This window comes from Lycorma delicatula, chromosome 2, assembly GCF_047948215.1.
Source record: "Lycorma delicatula isolate Av1 chromosome 2, ASM4794821v1, whole genome shotgun sequence".
In the NCBI taxonomy this organism is placed as follows: domain Eukaryota; kingdom Metazoa; phylum Arthropoda; class Insecta; order Hemiptera; family Fulgoridae; genus Lycorma; species Lycorma delicatula.
In genome coordinates this window covers 36,579,993-36,596,939 of record NC_134456.1, presented here as the reverse complement: position 1 = coordinate 36,596,939, position 16,947 = coordinate 36,579,993, and the positions used below count along the sequence as shown (strand labels likewise).

The 16,947-nt window shown below is 30.0% G+C and overlaps 1 protein-coding gene across 1 annotated transcript in view; it reads left to right on the top strand.

Annotated features, from left to right (window-relative positions):
* Positions 1 to 16,947, top strand: part of LOC142320652 (RNA-binding protein 25-like) — an 87,715-nt gene that overhangs the window by 57,041 nt on the left and 13,727 nt on the right. The window contains exons 11-15 of the mRNA XM_075358692.1: positions 1,309 to 1,549; positions 7,540 to 7,706; positions 13,133 to 13,286; positions 13,624 to 13,981; positions 15,914 to 16,048. Coding sequence (XP_075214807.1) covers positions 1,309 to 1,549; positions 7,540 to 7,706; positions 13,133 to 13,286; positions 13,624 to 13,981; positions 15,914 to 16,048 — 1,055 coding nt within the window. The remainder of the gene's footprint in view (positions 1 to 1,308; positions 1,550 to 7,539; positions 7,707 to 13,132; positions 13,287 to 13,623; positions 13,982 to 15,913; positions 16,049 to 16,947) is intronic.

The following is a 16,947-nucleotide window of genomic DNA, read 5'->3' as shown; positions in this document are numbered from 1 at the left end:
AAGTGAGTGTCAACTGATAATCTCGTTGAGCGAGTAGATGAGGCAATTCGAGAAAATCGTTAATTCACAATTTCTGTATTGAGTGATTCGTTTCCTGAAATTTCAAGGTCAGCTCTCTACACCATTGTGAGTAAGAGACTTCAGTACCGCAAACTGTGTGTGTGTAGAAACATGGCTGAAAACACAGGCGACTCCGTTCTATGACGAGGGTATTGGAAAGTTGGTACCACAAATGTCAAATCGTTAGACAAATTTCTAAATCGGAGTGGCAACTATGTAGAAAAATAGCGCAACTATGTAAGTACTTGTTAAATAAAAAAATTTTTTATTTTCACTGGTTTCAATTGTGTGACCGATGGGACCTTGAAAAAAAAATAACCCTCTTATATGACACGATTGAGATTTAAAAAAAAAAAATATATATATATATATATATATATGCACAACACTGGTAATTCTAAATAAAGCTTCTTATAACAGTCTTTTCCTAGTGGTGTTACCTAAAAAGAAAATATCATTAGAATTGGAGGCATTGACCCCCAGTTAGTTTCCAGATAGGAACAAAAAATTTATATAAGTTGATTTTTTAAGATGTGTATTTATTGCTATCCGTTATCAATTAATTTTGGGAAATGGAAATACTCCAATGCATTCATTAATTCCTGAACAGATTATAAATAACTGTTAAATTAATGTTTCGAATAGTTCCATCTTAAAACTTGTAAAAGAACTTAATTTTAAATGACTGCTTTTGATTTTAAAATTCTATCGCTTAGTAATAAGCTGAACCCCCAAGATGAAGTTCTGTGAATCGGGTAACTAATCTTAAGTGCCTACTTACATTATGTATTGTTTTAGGGTGCTAATAAAACTGTTTTGGTGGGGACTTGAAAAAAAATTAGGCAGAATATGTAGATGATAAACCATCTTTCTGTACTTAGGTACAGGTCTTCAGAAAATATGGATCTGTAAGGATGAGAGGAAAGTTCAGCAGGCCTTGTAAAATCTTTCTTGTTATTAGAAGCCTAATAATATTGGTAAACTTTCACAAATTACAATCAGTATTTCAAAACAGGGTGAACATAATCATAATAGGTCATAATTAGCCACACTTTTGTTTAAACAAAATGTAATTTTCCTATGTAATTACTTATTAGGGATTTATTTAAGTTTTATCATATGCTCATAAAATTAATTTTCTGTTATTTATACAACTAACTTTATTACATATTAAAAATGATTAATTTTATTTAATTAAAGGTTTAATTTATTAGATCATTTGATAATTTACATATTGATCTCTTTCAGATCTAGAGATAGGGATCGTGAAAGGGAAAAAGAGAGAGAAAGGGAAAGAGAACGAGAAAGAGAGAGGGAAAGGGAGCGGGAAAGAGAGAAAGAAAGGGAGCGGGAAAGGGAAAGAGAACAACGAGAAAGAGAAGAACGTAAATCAGAAAAGGATTTACTCAGAGAAAAGGAAGAAGAAGAAGAACTAAAAGAAAAAAGAAAACTAGAGAGAAAAGCAAGAGAAAAGGAAGCTGCTTATCAAGTACGTGTAGTTGTTTTATATAAGTTGTTTGTGTTTACTTATAATACAAATTAATTTCTCTGTAAAAATTTTTCATTTTCTTAAATCACATCTTTTTTCTAATTGTGTATTTATGTGAGAGAAAAGGAATTGTGTTATATTTTTATTTTTTATTTTTATTTTCTTCAAAAAACAACTTAACCACCAAACCCAGTAACAGAAAAAAAAAACTAATCCCAATAATCAACTTTCATGGTATCCTGCATTATTATTGTTGGTTTTTGAATTTAATTAGCAAAGTTGTGAAATTGTACGTGAAATATTTGAATTTTAAAAAAGTTTTATATATATGTGTAATGTAAAAGATGCAGGATGCTGAGTAAGATTACAAGACATTTAGACTTAATGTTTAGAGGAAAAAATATAAGTGACTGAAATTAAAGTAGTAATTCATTGTTAATACAGAATTTTTCACTGATAACTTGGTATAACTAAATTAATTGAAACTTTAACTGTACAATTTTATAATTTAGCAGTGTCTTTCAAATTAGTACCATTAGTTAGTCTTCAAAATGAATAGCATAGTGTAGTTATGATAACATTATTGCAGTAATAATTAAAATTACAGTTATATACATAAACTAGTAAAATTTCTATATTTTAATAACCATAATAATCATAACTATTCACAAGGTTAGGCAATCAATTTAGAATGTTGTATATTGGTGCTGTTTTGCAGGGCAGCAGCAGGAGGGTTGCTTCATTAAATTCAGAATATCAACTCCAACTTAGCCCCATTTTTGACTTAATTCCATGTAAAGATTTTTGAGTGGTTCAGACTGCTTATTTTTATTTTTGTAGTCACAGTAACAGCAACCAAGTGGAAATTATTCCAGTCTCAATAATCGCAAAATGATTCATTTTACTCCTTAGTTTGTTGCTTCAAAAATTTTTTTTTATGGTTCATTTTTTTCTCTCAGTGATTGTTCTGCAGATTGCAACAGGCAAGCTGAACATTTAAATAGATTTATTTAAAATTTTTTTAAGTTTTATTAAAAATAATTGTTTTATAAACAATCTGTTTTTCCCCATACACTTCCTCTTCACACATTTTTAGATTAATAGTTGTTTATATACTCACATAAAATAATCAGTGAAACTTGAAATTTATATAATTTATTCTAGAATCTTATAAGTATTGTTACTTACTATAAATACTTTATTGTAAAAAATTGATTGCATTCTGTACATTAAAGAAAAAATTAAAGTTAAAAAAATTGGCTGATTTGAACTCAAGATCTCTCAATTATGAGACTGGAATGCTCATGTCCCAGCTCCTGGTATTCCTGTAACTGCGGGTATACAACCTTGAGGTATATTATCTTGAACCTCTTGAAAATTTTAAATAGAATTTACTTGGGAATGGGGCCAAGTTGAAAGCTGACATTCAGGATTTAAAGATAGGACAACCTCATCTCCTACCACCCTGAAAAAGGACATCAATAAATAATATTATAAGCTGATCATCTGCCCTTGCCTTTGGCATCTTCAGTGCCACTATCCTCCGCCTCTGCAAGGCTGCAATCCTTTACTCTCTTGTAAAGGATCCCTTACTCTCCTATAATTGCTCATTGTTTGTTTATATTTTTTGGACTTTGTCTTCTTCTGAACCATCTGAATTATTAGAAAATCAACCCAATTTAAAGCCCTGTTTTATACTTGTAGAGATCTCATTTCATGCTTAAGCATATAATTGCAGAGCTCTGTTTTCTTTGTTTTAATTTTACACACAAGTGGTAAGATTGTGGTCAGAAGAGCACATCCAATCATCATATATATATATATATTTTTTTTTTTTAAGAAGTTCATAAATGGTTTAATCGTAACATCCAGTAGTTAGCCATTCTCAAAAAATAATTGGTAATCTGAATTTTAATTTCTAACTTCATTTTTCACTTTTTCAGTCAAATATCCTGTAAAGCCAGGTATTTAAAATATAAAGTCATGTTATTGAGGTTGTTTTGATGCATGTCTTAACTTTTGATGCCCATATTACTTTCAACTAGTGAACTATGAGTGCATGTTCTAATTTTATGTATTTCTTTGGACATCATTTTTTTTTTTTAATGACAATTGGATATCAATTGGTCTTAGTTTTCCTTCATTTTATTTACTGTAACGTTAAAATGTACATAAAAAAACCTTTTTGTTTTACATGAGTCTGGTCAAAATTACCGATCAAATGAAAAAGATATATGCATGTTTTATTAGTAAGTGTGAAAAACAGTTAAGTAACTCTTTTTTTTAAAAGTGTTTGGGCTAATGTGCATTGTCTTAGGAATACATCATAATCATCATTTTGCCGGCCCCAACCATTGCTTGCTTTGAAATTATTTCACCCTATAATTAAATGATTAGCAATTTGAATATTGCTTAATCATCACTTCTTTCCCTTTTCTTTGGATGGCATCTGTAGTCATCTGAAGTTCCTGATCTTTCATGTTCACTTGTTTGATTTTGTTCCTTAAAGTAATTTTATTGTTAAATGTCAGGTTTTTTTTTTGCCATCATCATTACATTTTTAGCTTTGTTAATAACCATTTATTTACAGTATGAATCGTAAGTTCAGTTTATTAATTCAATATGTACTATCACACAGAAGAAAGGAAAACTGGTTAGGACATGTGGTTAGAGGAATTGAAATCTTGATAACTGCCTTGGAAGGATCAGTAGAAGGAGAAAGGAAGCTATGAAGAAGATTGATAAAGTTAATAGATAAGTGAGGTTTGGAAATTACAAGGGGACAAAAAAGAAGGCTTGAGACAGAAATGAGTAGAGATAGCAGTGGTGTGAGGAACATGCCGACAGACAGAACACGGGATGTTGATGATCTATACTAGCTTTTAATTCAACATTCATATTTATGATAGTACAGAATGATGGTGCACATGATGTGACAACCATAATGCAGTCAGTAGAATGGTATATGAAAGATTGAAACAAAATGTGAACTGTGCTGTGCTGTGCTGCTTTTCTTTTAATAAACTTCTTCACTTTTAATAATGGTTGATACTGAATATAATTAACTTTTACTGAATGACTGATTCAATGCACATTAAATCTGTAAGTTTGGCTGTCTTGTCTTGTCAAACATAACAATATTAAAGAATTTACAGTTTGTTTTTTCCTTTGGACATTAAGTTAAAAGAACTCTGAATATAAAAACAATCTTGTTTTTGGAAAGCAAACGTTTTGAAAAAAATCATGTTACTGTTCAAATCAATATGGTACATATGATAGCTGTGTGAGTGCACGTGCGCACATGTGTAACACTTCTTTTATATTGTTACTAGTTCTACAACACAAAGATATAAATCTTAATTACTTGAGATTGTTTGATGGGAGTTTTGTTTCTAGGTGTATTTTGGTCATATTTTGTTAAAAGAATTGATACGCTTATGAACCTGTATACAAAGAGTTGGAATGGGAGAGTGTCTTATTGTGTGAGCTCATGGATATTCCCTCACCATTTGTTCCCCATAACATCATTTACTACAGTGGATGATCTCATGATAATTTTTGAAATCGCTGTAGACAGTGTCAATCTGCATTGTCTTATGCACCTGCCCTCATGAGTCAGTGGTTTGCTAATGGTTATGGTTATTTAATAGTGGTGGTTTTGTTTATTAACACAAATGCTGTTTTAAGTAACCGATGACCATTCTATTTAAAAGCCACATTATTTAGTAAAGGTACCTTATAGGGCGGTTTCAGATTTTGATAATAGTGTAGTACAAATCTTCTAGTTCATTCTAAAGACATATGACCAAAATGCAGCAGGAGAATCTGTGAAACTGTAGTCATTCTTTAAAAGAAAAAAATTTGTGAGGAATCTTTTTATAGATGAGAATGATAAAACTAATAAAAATATTTAGAAGTTTAAGAGTTAAGTAACAAGTAATAATATATTGTACTTGTTACAAAAGTAAGGTTGGGTGTAGGGAGGTTATTATCACCTTGCATCAAGAGTAGTTGCCGGGATAAATATTGCCCTGCTTTCTGAGTGATCGGACTGGTACAAAAATGGTTATAACTTCTTGTGCGACATGTGTTATTATAATGTGTATGTCAATTGAAAAAAGAGTTGTAAGTTTAAAGTGGCAATTTTTTTTTTTTTGGTTGTATCCAATAAATTTATTTATTGGAGCTTTTGTTTTGGGAACCATTTATCTTTAATAATTGAAACCCAACCTATGCTCTCTATTGCCTGAAAAGCAATGGATAATTTTTCTTTATTGAATTTCTTCTTTCCTTCATCATAGAGATTTAAATAATCAGTGACCTAAATAGACACGAGAAACTATAAAGTAACACTTATGTAAAATGTAACTGCTAATGGCCTACATCATGAACATGGAATTAATTTTTTGGTCATGCTGGAAGTATATTTACAAAATTTAATTTGTCTTCAAAAATGTGATTGAAACAAGAGTATCATTAATTTGTTTAAAATACCCTCTGATATATTAGGAAAAAAGTAGCTGATAAATTCAAATTTATGGATGTTAATGTAAATACATATTTTGTAAATTTTTGACCATATATATCCATTATGTATTTCCTAAAGTAGGACTTTGTATTGTTAGTTTTGAAAAAGAACTCCTATCGTATAGTTTTCATAATGGTTAAGCCTGTCTGCTTAGGCCTACTACTTCTTGTACAACCTTTTCAGTCTGAGAAGCTATTAGACAAATTATAAAAATGTAACAAATCTAAAATTCTTTTCTGTGCATCAAGATTTTGAATACTTCAAACAAAATAGTGATAAAGATTATGTAAATTGTACTCATTAGTTCATAAATTTATTGGTCTATTTGAAAAACAACACATCGTATTGTTTACACAAATACTTTACAGGTATTAATTCTTTATAGTCCATAAACACTGGTACCTAAAAGATAAAATTAATAGTTTTACTGTAATTTCAAACAAATCTTGAAATATAATTCAATATATTTCATCACGATTAACAAATTGTGTGATAAATTATAAAAAATGAAGTCGCTAAAAATTAATAATCTAACTTATAAAGTGACAGAAAATCTACATTATCATTTTTCTCTTATCTAAAATGATATATATCAGTGAATAATCTATTAGCAGAAATAAAGAAATGTTTAGGACAGTGCATTTAATTAATCTTCATAACTTTGGATTCAATAAATAAAATAATTAATGCAAATCTATATTTAATTTTTAAATTAAATTAAAGTAATTTTGAAAATAAGCAGTTTAGATATTGTGTATATGACAGTTTCATCTATAGTTCTATACTGAAAAGTAAAGACAGTAAAATTGTAAATTAATTGGAATTATAAAATTGTACAATAAATAGTGACTTATTTTTTAATGCCATTTTAGGATAGTGACTGCTCATAAAAACATTATTTAGTGTTTAACTGTACAAATGTTGTGACTGCTTTAATGTGACTACTGGTTGACTAATGCAAACCAAAAGTGTACAGTTTATTAATAAATTGGTACAGATAAAAAATTGGGGTGATAAACAGAATGTTGAACAATTGACAGGAATTCAATAGTATGGATTAACTAGAAGTTTCAATACATTAATGGTTTAACGTCAATAACAGATGAATGGTTCCTAGATTGACTAGAGATTGCGACTAAAGTCATCTTGTAGAAGAAAAACAATCTCAGCCTGCTATCCAAATGTGTAAATGATTAATTATTGTACATTGTTGTCAATTATTATGACTAATCACATACATTTCAACTTTTCATTTTGTTCTTGTAGTTAGCATTTCTGAAAGAAGGTTGGGAAGCTTGAAAAAAGTATTTAGAAAATCTGTGTCAATATGTAATAGATTGGAGATTAATCAAACAAAGTGTTTTCTAGGTTAATGGAAAAAAATCTTGAGTCAAAACAATTGTTTCTCATTACATGTATTTTCATTGAGAAGTTTTATTTATCTGAGATTTTTGTTTTACAGGAACGGCTAAGAACATGGGAAAGCAGGGAAAGACACAAAGCAAAAGAATTAATGAGAGAAAAAGAAAAAAAAAGAATAAAAGAGGAAGAGCGTGAGAAGGAAGCAAAACGTTTAAAAGAATTTCTTGAAGATTATGATGATGAAAGAGATGATATAAAATATTACAAGTTAGTGCTACTTTTAATTTAATTTTGTTGATTATTATTGTTATATATTAAACAAAAAAAAACTCTTATTACATTAAATTATTTAATGCTGCATTTCCTTTTGTTTATGATAAAGAATGTTTATTTTGTAAAAATTGTTTATCCGACTGGGAGAATGCAGATAGAGATGAATAAGGACAGTTAATTATATTTTCAGCATTTTATTAAGAGAAGAGAAAAGTATAAATTTGTCTTATAATTAAAGTCTTGGTTGCAGTCATTTTAAATTCAAAGTAATTTTTAAAACTAAATTTTGGATAACATTTACAATACTATTCCTCACTTACAGTTAAATCAAACAAAATCAATCCTCCTCTGTATTGACTATCATAATTTGAAATTATTAATTTATTTTATGTGGGAAGAATGTCACATGTATTTGCATTTTTAATACATCTAGAAATACCTTGCAGGATTACTTATAAAGAAAAATGACATTGATGAAATGACTTATTTAATTAGAAATGAAATAAGCCAGTTTATCTGTCCATTTTATTTTCTCCATCCTTCTCCACATCTATAGGATAGGAGGAAAGGCCTGGTTCAAACCAGTCCCTCTTCCTCTTCTTCATTGTCCATATTTCATTTGCATACAAGACACTTCTCATATATTTTCCTTAGCTCTAAGAAGAGGTCTTGGTTGACCTCTTCCTTAATTATTAGGTCAGACTTACTACATAGTAATTCCCTCTTACTTTTGTTGTCGCTATCCTTCCTTTTATTTCCATTGTGCTCTTCTAGTCCTCTGCCACCATAGGATCCAAATATCTGTAATCTACTTTCATTCCTTCCTCCAGTGTTCAAACAATTTTTGAAGCATAAAGTGTGTGTGTGTGTGCCATCAACTATAGTTACCATACCATCAGCAAACCTTTTGGATCTTATTTTTTGTCATTCTATTCTTATTCCTTCTTTTCTTCTAATATATTCCTTATATCTTCAGTGTAGATGTTGAACAGTGTTAGTGAGAGGCAGAATCCTTGCCTAGCACCTTGACTTAGTCGGTCATATTCTTGTTTACCTTTTTTGCTGCTGTTTACATGGTGTATAATTCTTTAATCTAATCTTCTGTCTTTTCATTCTTTGCTTTTCTCTTTAAGAATTTTCATCATTTTCTTCTATTTGACTATCAAATGCCTTATCTAAATCTATGAAACACTAGACTCATTTTCTTCCTGTCTCTAAATATTTCTCTCCAACATCTTCAGTAGCCTGATGGCAATCGGTTGTTTCTTTCAATTTCCTGAATCCAACCTGTACTTCTTTCTACATTCTCTGCCATTATTCATACTAACCTCTTGTTTAGTACTCTTTTAGTACAATATTTTGGCAGCATAGGTCATAAAAAGTTTTCTTCAAAATTGGTATCATTGATTTCATAGTCTTCCGGCCTTTTTAATGTTATCCTGTTCCTGTTACACAGTTCAGCCATTTATAAAGAACATTTATAAAATTCTAAGGAAGGTTCATCTACTCCAGTTAATTTTTTATTCTTCACTAATTTAATTTCGTTCTATCCTTAATATAATAATATATCTATGGTTCTTTATCCTCTAAAGCTTCCTCCATTCCTTTTTCATGTTTAGTTCCTCGGGTTTTCTTTTGTCATATACAGACCCTCTACTTATTTATTCCTTCTATTTTTTTCTTATATCTTTCTCCTCAAGCAACATTTTGCCATCCTTATATCTCATTATATCTTACTCTCATTATATCTTACTTCCCTTTCTTTTCCAGAACTTCAATATCCTTGCAGTCTTCCTTTAACCATCTTTCACTGGCTTTTGCATTTCCTCTCAACTTATTGTTTTAATTTACAATACACTGCTCTTTCATGTTCTACTGCTTTTGTCTTCCATTTTCTTTTTCATTTCTCTTGTTACCCATGGTTTCTTGGCTTTCTTTCCCTTGTACTATCCTACTTCTTCCTCTTCTGTTTTTACTGTGGCATTTTCTGTTCTCATCAAGGTCTCCTCACTGTTCTCATTATCGTTTTTACTTTCCTTAATTACCTTAGTTTTTCTCCTATTTTTTCTCATCCAGTTTCTTCAACTTTTCTTAGTTCTATTTCTTAACTACCTTTGCTTTTCATATAACTTTCTTGAAAGCCATTCTTATTTTCATCATAATTGGGGAATGATAGTATTGATATCTGAACCTGCTAATCCATTCGCTCTCTTAACAGCATTCTTATACCTTTTAATGGTCTAGAATCATATCCTAACATACAGTTGTCTGATAGCATGCTTCGTCTCCAGGGGATACCCACATATATCTCCTTTCATGGTTTATTCACCAGTTGTTTGTTTTGAATAATTTTTCTGTTGTTAAAATTTGACTTATCTGTTCCCCTTTCACTAAGCTCAATTTTTTTACCACATTTCCTTCTTCACCTTCTCTGATTACAGCATCCAATCTCCCATCAGTACCTTAACAGCAGTCCGTCCTTTTTCGATTTTATTATATTTTCAATATTCTCTCGATCCTAATATATATCCATTTTATATATCTTCATTCCTCTTTTAAGATTCTCTTCTTTTGTTGCTCCTCCCAGAGATCTGTAGAAAAAGCTCTTTTAACTCTGGTGTAATGCAAGCAATTATCTCTAGGATCTTAAATACAGTGGTTTTCTATTCCCTTCCATATTCTAATACTATTGACTTCCTGAAATTCCTCCACTGTAGGAGTGCAGTTTTCTATCCCCAGGAGAAAAAAAGTGTCCTGTATTCACCACTGTTTTCACCTTCTGAGGAGTTCCTTCTGCCTTGCCAAAGGCACTTGTAACGGGGGAAATCCTTATACTGGGTGTAACGGTTTTTTCATTTGTTAGCTACTTTTATTTACTAGCAGTTGTTAATATATACAAACATTGACCCTCTCTACCATGGGGAGGTGAATATCAGGCCTTCTTCTCATCGAATCTTGGAGTTAAAAAGCATTTCCTAAATTCTTTATACTTTTAGAGAGGAAGTATTTAATATTAGAAATGTAATATGAACATTTTTTTAATAAGTGAAAAAATGACTTGTCTGGTTAGAATTTGAACCTACTGTCTTCCATATGAAAGTCCATGGTTTCTACCACTTGGCCATGAGATTGTCTTCTGTGAAATGATTATTTTATATATGAGGGTCATTTAGTTAGATACAAACAGTTTTAGAGCAAAACAGGATTATGATACTTTGAAAAAAGTAAATTAGTAAACCTGTGATGTCTTTTGGTCAGCTATTTGTGTAAAATTATTTTGTCTAATCTCAAAATCTCATTTTATGATGGTGAGTCGTTTTGACATTTGCAAATTAGTTAACAGTATGCAGATTCTTTTTTTTGCTTTTGGAACATGAAACTGGTTAACAGTTATGTACTCTATGTCCAAACTGTTCAGACTAATTTGTATGAGCCGCAGAGATTTTTACAAGCAGGTAGAAAAATTTTAAAACTTGAACTTCAGTGACTGATGAGCACTGTTGTTCTGGATGTTTAATTGAAGTTCATTCCAGCACTTTAAACTCGCAGACTTTCTAATAAATCTGATAATAGATAACAATTGAGATTATTATTGAAAAATTAGCAAGTGTTGATTCTGTTCATAACATTTATCACCAAAAATCTCAATCAAGCACTATAAAACAAGTGCAAGATGGGTTCAAAACAATATCTGCAGGAAGGTGATGCACAGCACCGTTTTTTTCATATTACTTTAATCCTCTGAAAAGATTCAGCATTACAAACCAAAATCAAAAAGATATGTGTGGAATGGAAGCACATGAGTTTGCCTGTCAAGAAAAATTTCATAACCAACCTTCAGCAGGAAAAATCATGATGATAATCTTTTGGAATGCAAAAAGCTCGGTTTTTGATGATTTCTTGAGGATCTGTGAACAATAAACAGCATAAACTTCTAACAAATTGAAACCAGTAATGTTGAAAATCCTCTGGATCTCGGTGCAAAGGCCATCATTCGCTTCACAATAATGCCTGGTCTCACACAGTTATGTAACTTTAGAAATCATTGACAGATTGCATTGGAAAGTATTCATCCCCTTTAATAGGGTCTTGAATTGGTCCTATCAAATTTTCACTTGTTTGATCTACTGGAGATGTTATGTAATTAGAATGGCATTGATGACATCAAAGAAAGCTTGCTAAATTGGCTCTGATATCATGACAAAGATTTCTTTGCAGGCATAAACCACTGATTCAGAGGTAGGACAAGTGTATTAATGTTGCTGGAAATTATAATAAAAAGTGAAAAAAAAACGCCATATTGGTTAATAAATAACTGACTGTTTTGCTGTAGAGAAATTTGTGTCTTTAATTACTGAAAGACTCGCATTGTAGAATATTTCATCTGTAGTTGTCTTTTAGCAGATGTTTTACCATTAAAATGATATATATGTACTTTAAATACTTAAATTAATAATAATAATTAATGGTGTCACAGTTGAAAAAGATTTTAAGCAGTAATGATGGAATATATGATTTTATTGAGATACTATCAAAAGATTAATGTAGGTAGTTGGATTGATAACCAGCATCATTACCCAGTTACATATATTTTCTTTTCTTCAGTGAGATTGATAGATTGATAGTCTGGTTAATGGTTACAGTTACTCTAAAGTAACAATCTTAGGAATGGTGGTCTGAAATTGAACAAAATCCAAAATTAAATTGTAATTTACTGAATACAGCAATTGTAATTTGGCACACAGAATGAATATTATGACAGTGTAATCTCAAAGTCAAAAAGTAGTAGAGTAAAAGATTAGTATTAATCTTCGGAAACTTTTACTTTATAATGAAGAATTAGTGTTAAGATGTAACATATTAGTAAAAAACTACTGACAGAATCAGCTTACAATAAATTGCACAAGATGATAGCAATGAAGTAAACATGGATGTATTTACTAGTCCTTAATCAATTAATAAACTCTAATCTCCATCTGTTATATAAACTTTGCTGTTGTCTTTTTAAATAACAATAATTGCCATTAAAATACACATAAATACTTGAAATGAAATATTTTTTCAGTAGTCATCTTAAATTTATATGAACTTAATGACTAGCAGTAAACATTCAGAATAATTAGTCGTGTTCAGCATATGACTAATTTAATAGTATGTAAATAGTGAAGTGGGGTTTATCTGTATTCTATGACAGTGAATAAGTATTGAGTAAGAGGACTTTATGAATCATTCAGAGACATCGTTTTAGATTATCTATGCCTAAATGTTAATGAATGTATGAAAATTTAGATTAGTGAAATTTTTGTTAATTTTACTTTTGTAAATATTTACACATCTCCTTAAGCCAAATTCTTTTTAGAGACTAAGTATTTTGAAATTTAAGAGAAAATGTTAATTATTTGCTATGTTTACTATTTTAGAGGGCGTGAACTTCAAAGGAGGCTTGAAGAAAGAGCAAAAGAGATGGAAATGGATGCAAGGGATAGACAAAAGGAAAAGGAAGAATTAGAAGAATTACGAGCTAAAATATATGCGAGTAATGAAACAGCTGATCCTGAAACAGAATATGCCAAAGTAAATCTTTTATTGTTTTTAATTTAACAAATTTTAAATTTCTAGTACATCATAGAATTTTTAATCATTTAGACGTTGTTTGGGTTGGGTAACCAGAACTTACTCGAATAAAAGGAGAAAAGTAAAAGCACTTTTATTATATATCTAGTAATTTTATGTATATAAAGGACTATTTGTGTGTTTATGTTCTGCTAATTATTGGCTGTAAGTAAGAAGCAGGTAGATATAATTGATTTTTAGTTTTACAGTAGATTTTATTCATGTTTTTAAATCATTTATAAATTTATTAGTAAATTGTTCCTTGTTGAGGTATTGATGTTATTGTTTGTCATTACAGGCATTAAAAGCTAGAGAAGAACTATATAAACCAAAACTTGTAATAGATGTTAATTTAGAACATGAAAAACAACGGGAAAAAGAAAAAGAACGAGAGTTAGAAAAAGAGAGGGAAAAAGAGAGAGAAGCGGAGAGAGAAAGAGAAGCAAAACAAAAGGAGAAAGATGCAGCTGATCTTGAAGAGCTGAGAAAGAGAGCTGCTCAGTTTGCTGAGGCACAAGCAGAAGCAGAACGCGCATTAATGATGGAAACTGATTCTGTTTCACAGCCATCTGCATCTCCTGGGCCAAGTCCGCCTTCCCATTCTCCACCTCCTCCACCTGAACCTACACCGCATCATGATCAAGATTCAAAAGCAGGTTAGTAATAATTTTGTTTTCCTGTGTAATATATCATGCTTATTTATGTTTCTGTTCATTTAAATACCATTTACTTTATTTGTAATTGTCTTATTGAAGTCATGGAAGTTCATTACACACTTTACATATGTACCTATAACAAGAATTTCAGCCGGTTTGGCAGGAAATTTATAATACCTTGTGACAATTAGTCATTCCCAAAGCCCATCTCCTATCGGCACTGAGATGCAAATGCTAAGAGATAAATAAATAAATAAAAATGTTTCATTCCACGAAATCACTTAGATTATAAATTAAAGACTTCAGCACTCAAAGTATTTGGATATGTGTACAGACCACATATCTAGGGATTATAAGGTGGATAAAACATTTTAACCGTAGCACTAATATTCTATATTACTTTTAATTGACTCTTTAGTCTTATTACAACTAGGGAAGTGTTGTTACAATGAAGAGCGATGTTCATTTGTATCTAAATAAAATTGGACCGTAGTTGGGAATCATATACTGTGAAGTTCAGATAGACAACATTTTCTGAAGTATCAACGAGAGTTCATTACATCACTCGAAATATATCAACATAAGGTGCAATATTTTTCTGGGTTGTAAGGGTTATAATGTACATGGAAATCAGTTGCTGACAACCAATTTGGCTGGAGAAGATAAGTGAGAGACCAGAGTAGGAGGTTAAATCGACAACTCAGAATTTTGTCAGTATTGTATAAACTAATCAGCTGAATGGACATAGATGAAAGTAGCTGTAGTTAACAAATATTTAAGTAATAAAAAAACAAAATGAAAATACTGTGTGTGTCTTTTATTGGAAGAACATTGAAAAAAAGGAATGTATGCAGTTTTTTTTTGTTTTTTTTTTTTAATGAAAGTCAATATAAAGATTTTTTTAATTTTGTACAAATGTCTTTAAAATCATTTGTTGATTTGTTAAATACTTCAATAAGTGCCAATAACACAAATCGTAGATTTTGCATTTTTCCTGAGAAAATAAGCATTACAACCAGCTGGTTGCTCTTTGCATCTTGGTTGCTTAAAAACCATTATTTTTAAAACTAAAATAGAACTAGATTAGTTTTAGTACTAAAATGAGCCTTAAAACTCATTAGTTTTTAGTGTTGCAGACACTGATATTAACTTTTGAGTACTTGCTGCTAACAACAGGCCCTGGTACATAATAAGCCTAATGGGTAATGAAAATTGATTTCAAGTTTCTGACCTGAAACATCCACATTTATATAGAATTGGCAGCATGAATTTGCAATAAAGAAGAGGGATGAACTGAATATTGACTTACTATCTGAAAAAATCAGAAATTCTGCCAGCTTTGTTCAGATTCTTAAGAAAATTAAATTTTTTTATAAAATAGCATTTAATACAACGAAACAAAATATTGGTTATATTATAGTTTTGTTTGTGGCGTATTTTGAAGTGATAATTCTTGATTTGATGATTTTAATATTTGATCCAACTCTTTGTATACTTCTGGCCTTCTTGAAACTGTTTGTATCACCCATAAACTCTTGGTGTTGACATAACATCTTAACCACTTCACTGTACTTTATTCCATTTTTAATATCTTTTTCTCCATCATTTTAAAGGAAAATAAATCCCACTCATTTTACAATTTTCCTAATTATCCGGCGACCAAATTAGAATTATGCATTTAATATGGTTGAAAATATTGATATACATGACGGAGAGTGCTGCCTTTGTATAGAAAAAAGATGAACTTTGTTGAAAAGGCAGCGCGCAGAATTAAAAAATTCTTTTTATGTTTTAATCAAACATCTTATGTACATATTACATATATATAATATTTGTATAGTAGTTTGAAACTATATTATGAAAAGTTAGGAGGTTTCAAACTAAGTTATGAAAAAAAGTAAACTTATCCACTGATGTTTCTTTTTTATACAGGTGTTGCAAAAGATTGGAGTTCACCAGCCGCTGAGAAAGAAAAGAAAAAGAAGTTTGATGTAAAAGAAGTTTTCAATACAGATGAGGATGATGATAGCAATCTGGGAACAAAAAAGAGGAAACTTGTTCCTTTAGGTCACTGTTAATTTTCTTATCATTATGTTTTATTGTTTTGTAAGATAAATTTTATTTTGCCTTATATATCTGCAAAGATCTAAAATATTCCTCTTTAAAAACAAAACATTTACTTGCTTCATATTTAGCTTCATAATTTATTATTATTTATTTAAAAGTATATAGGTGTAGAATTTGTAAAATTTGATCTCTTATAAAACTGATTTAATAAATTTAGCGGCCATCTCTTCTTATTTAATATATTGTCTGTTAATATATTTAATGCACAGTTGATAAAATCAAAATACAAACCTTATTTAAACCAGACTTTTTTATTTCATACTCAACAAGAAGATTATAAGAATATTGTTATGTAACGTATGAATATAATGTTCTGTTCAGTATAAATTTCTTGTGTTATTTTAAGTAGAAAAACTTGTCATAATGGATGTTGGACAGAGAATCCTAAGCTATCCTGATTAACATTCCATTTACTTAGATGTTAGGTCTGTAGGACCTGTGTCAGTATTAAATCAAAATGCAAATGATTGTATAATTCTTTTTATAAACTATGGTGTATAAAATATAAACTTAGAAATATTTTTAAAATATGTGTTTGTAATAGACAAGGAAAAATATGGGTTTGTATAGACAAAGAGATAAATTTATAAGTCTGTTGAGTTTACTCAAAGCCACATGCAATTGCATTTTTGTTTGTTTTACTGCTTCACTTAATCATGATTGCAGATTACACAAGCTTGAAAAAATGCTTTTTGATGTTTTTTTTACAATTACAGGGTCTCAAATGCTAAAGAACGTAGCTTGCACATAATCACATGAGCCATAAGTAGATTATTTATCTATCCGCTCTATCTGTGACAAACAAATGATTACTATATTTAATAAATAGTTGTTAGATT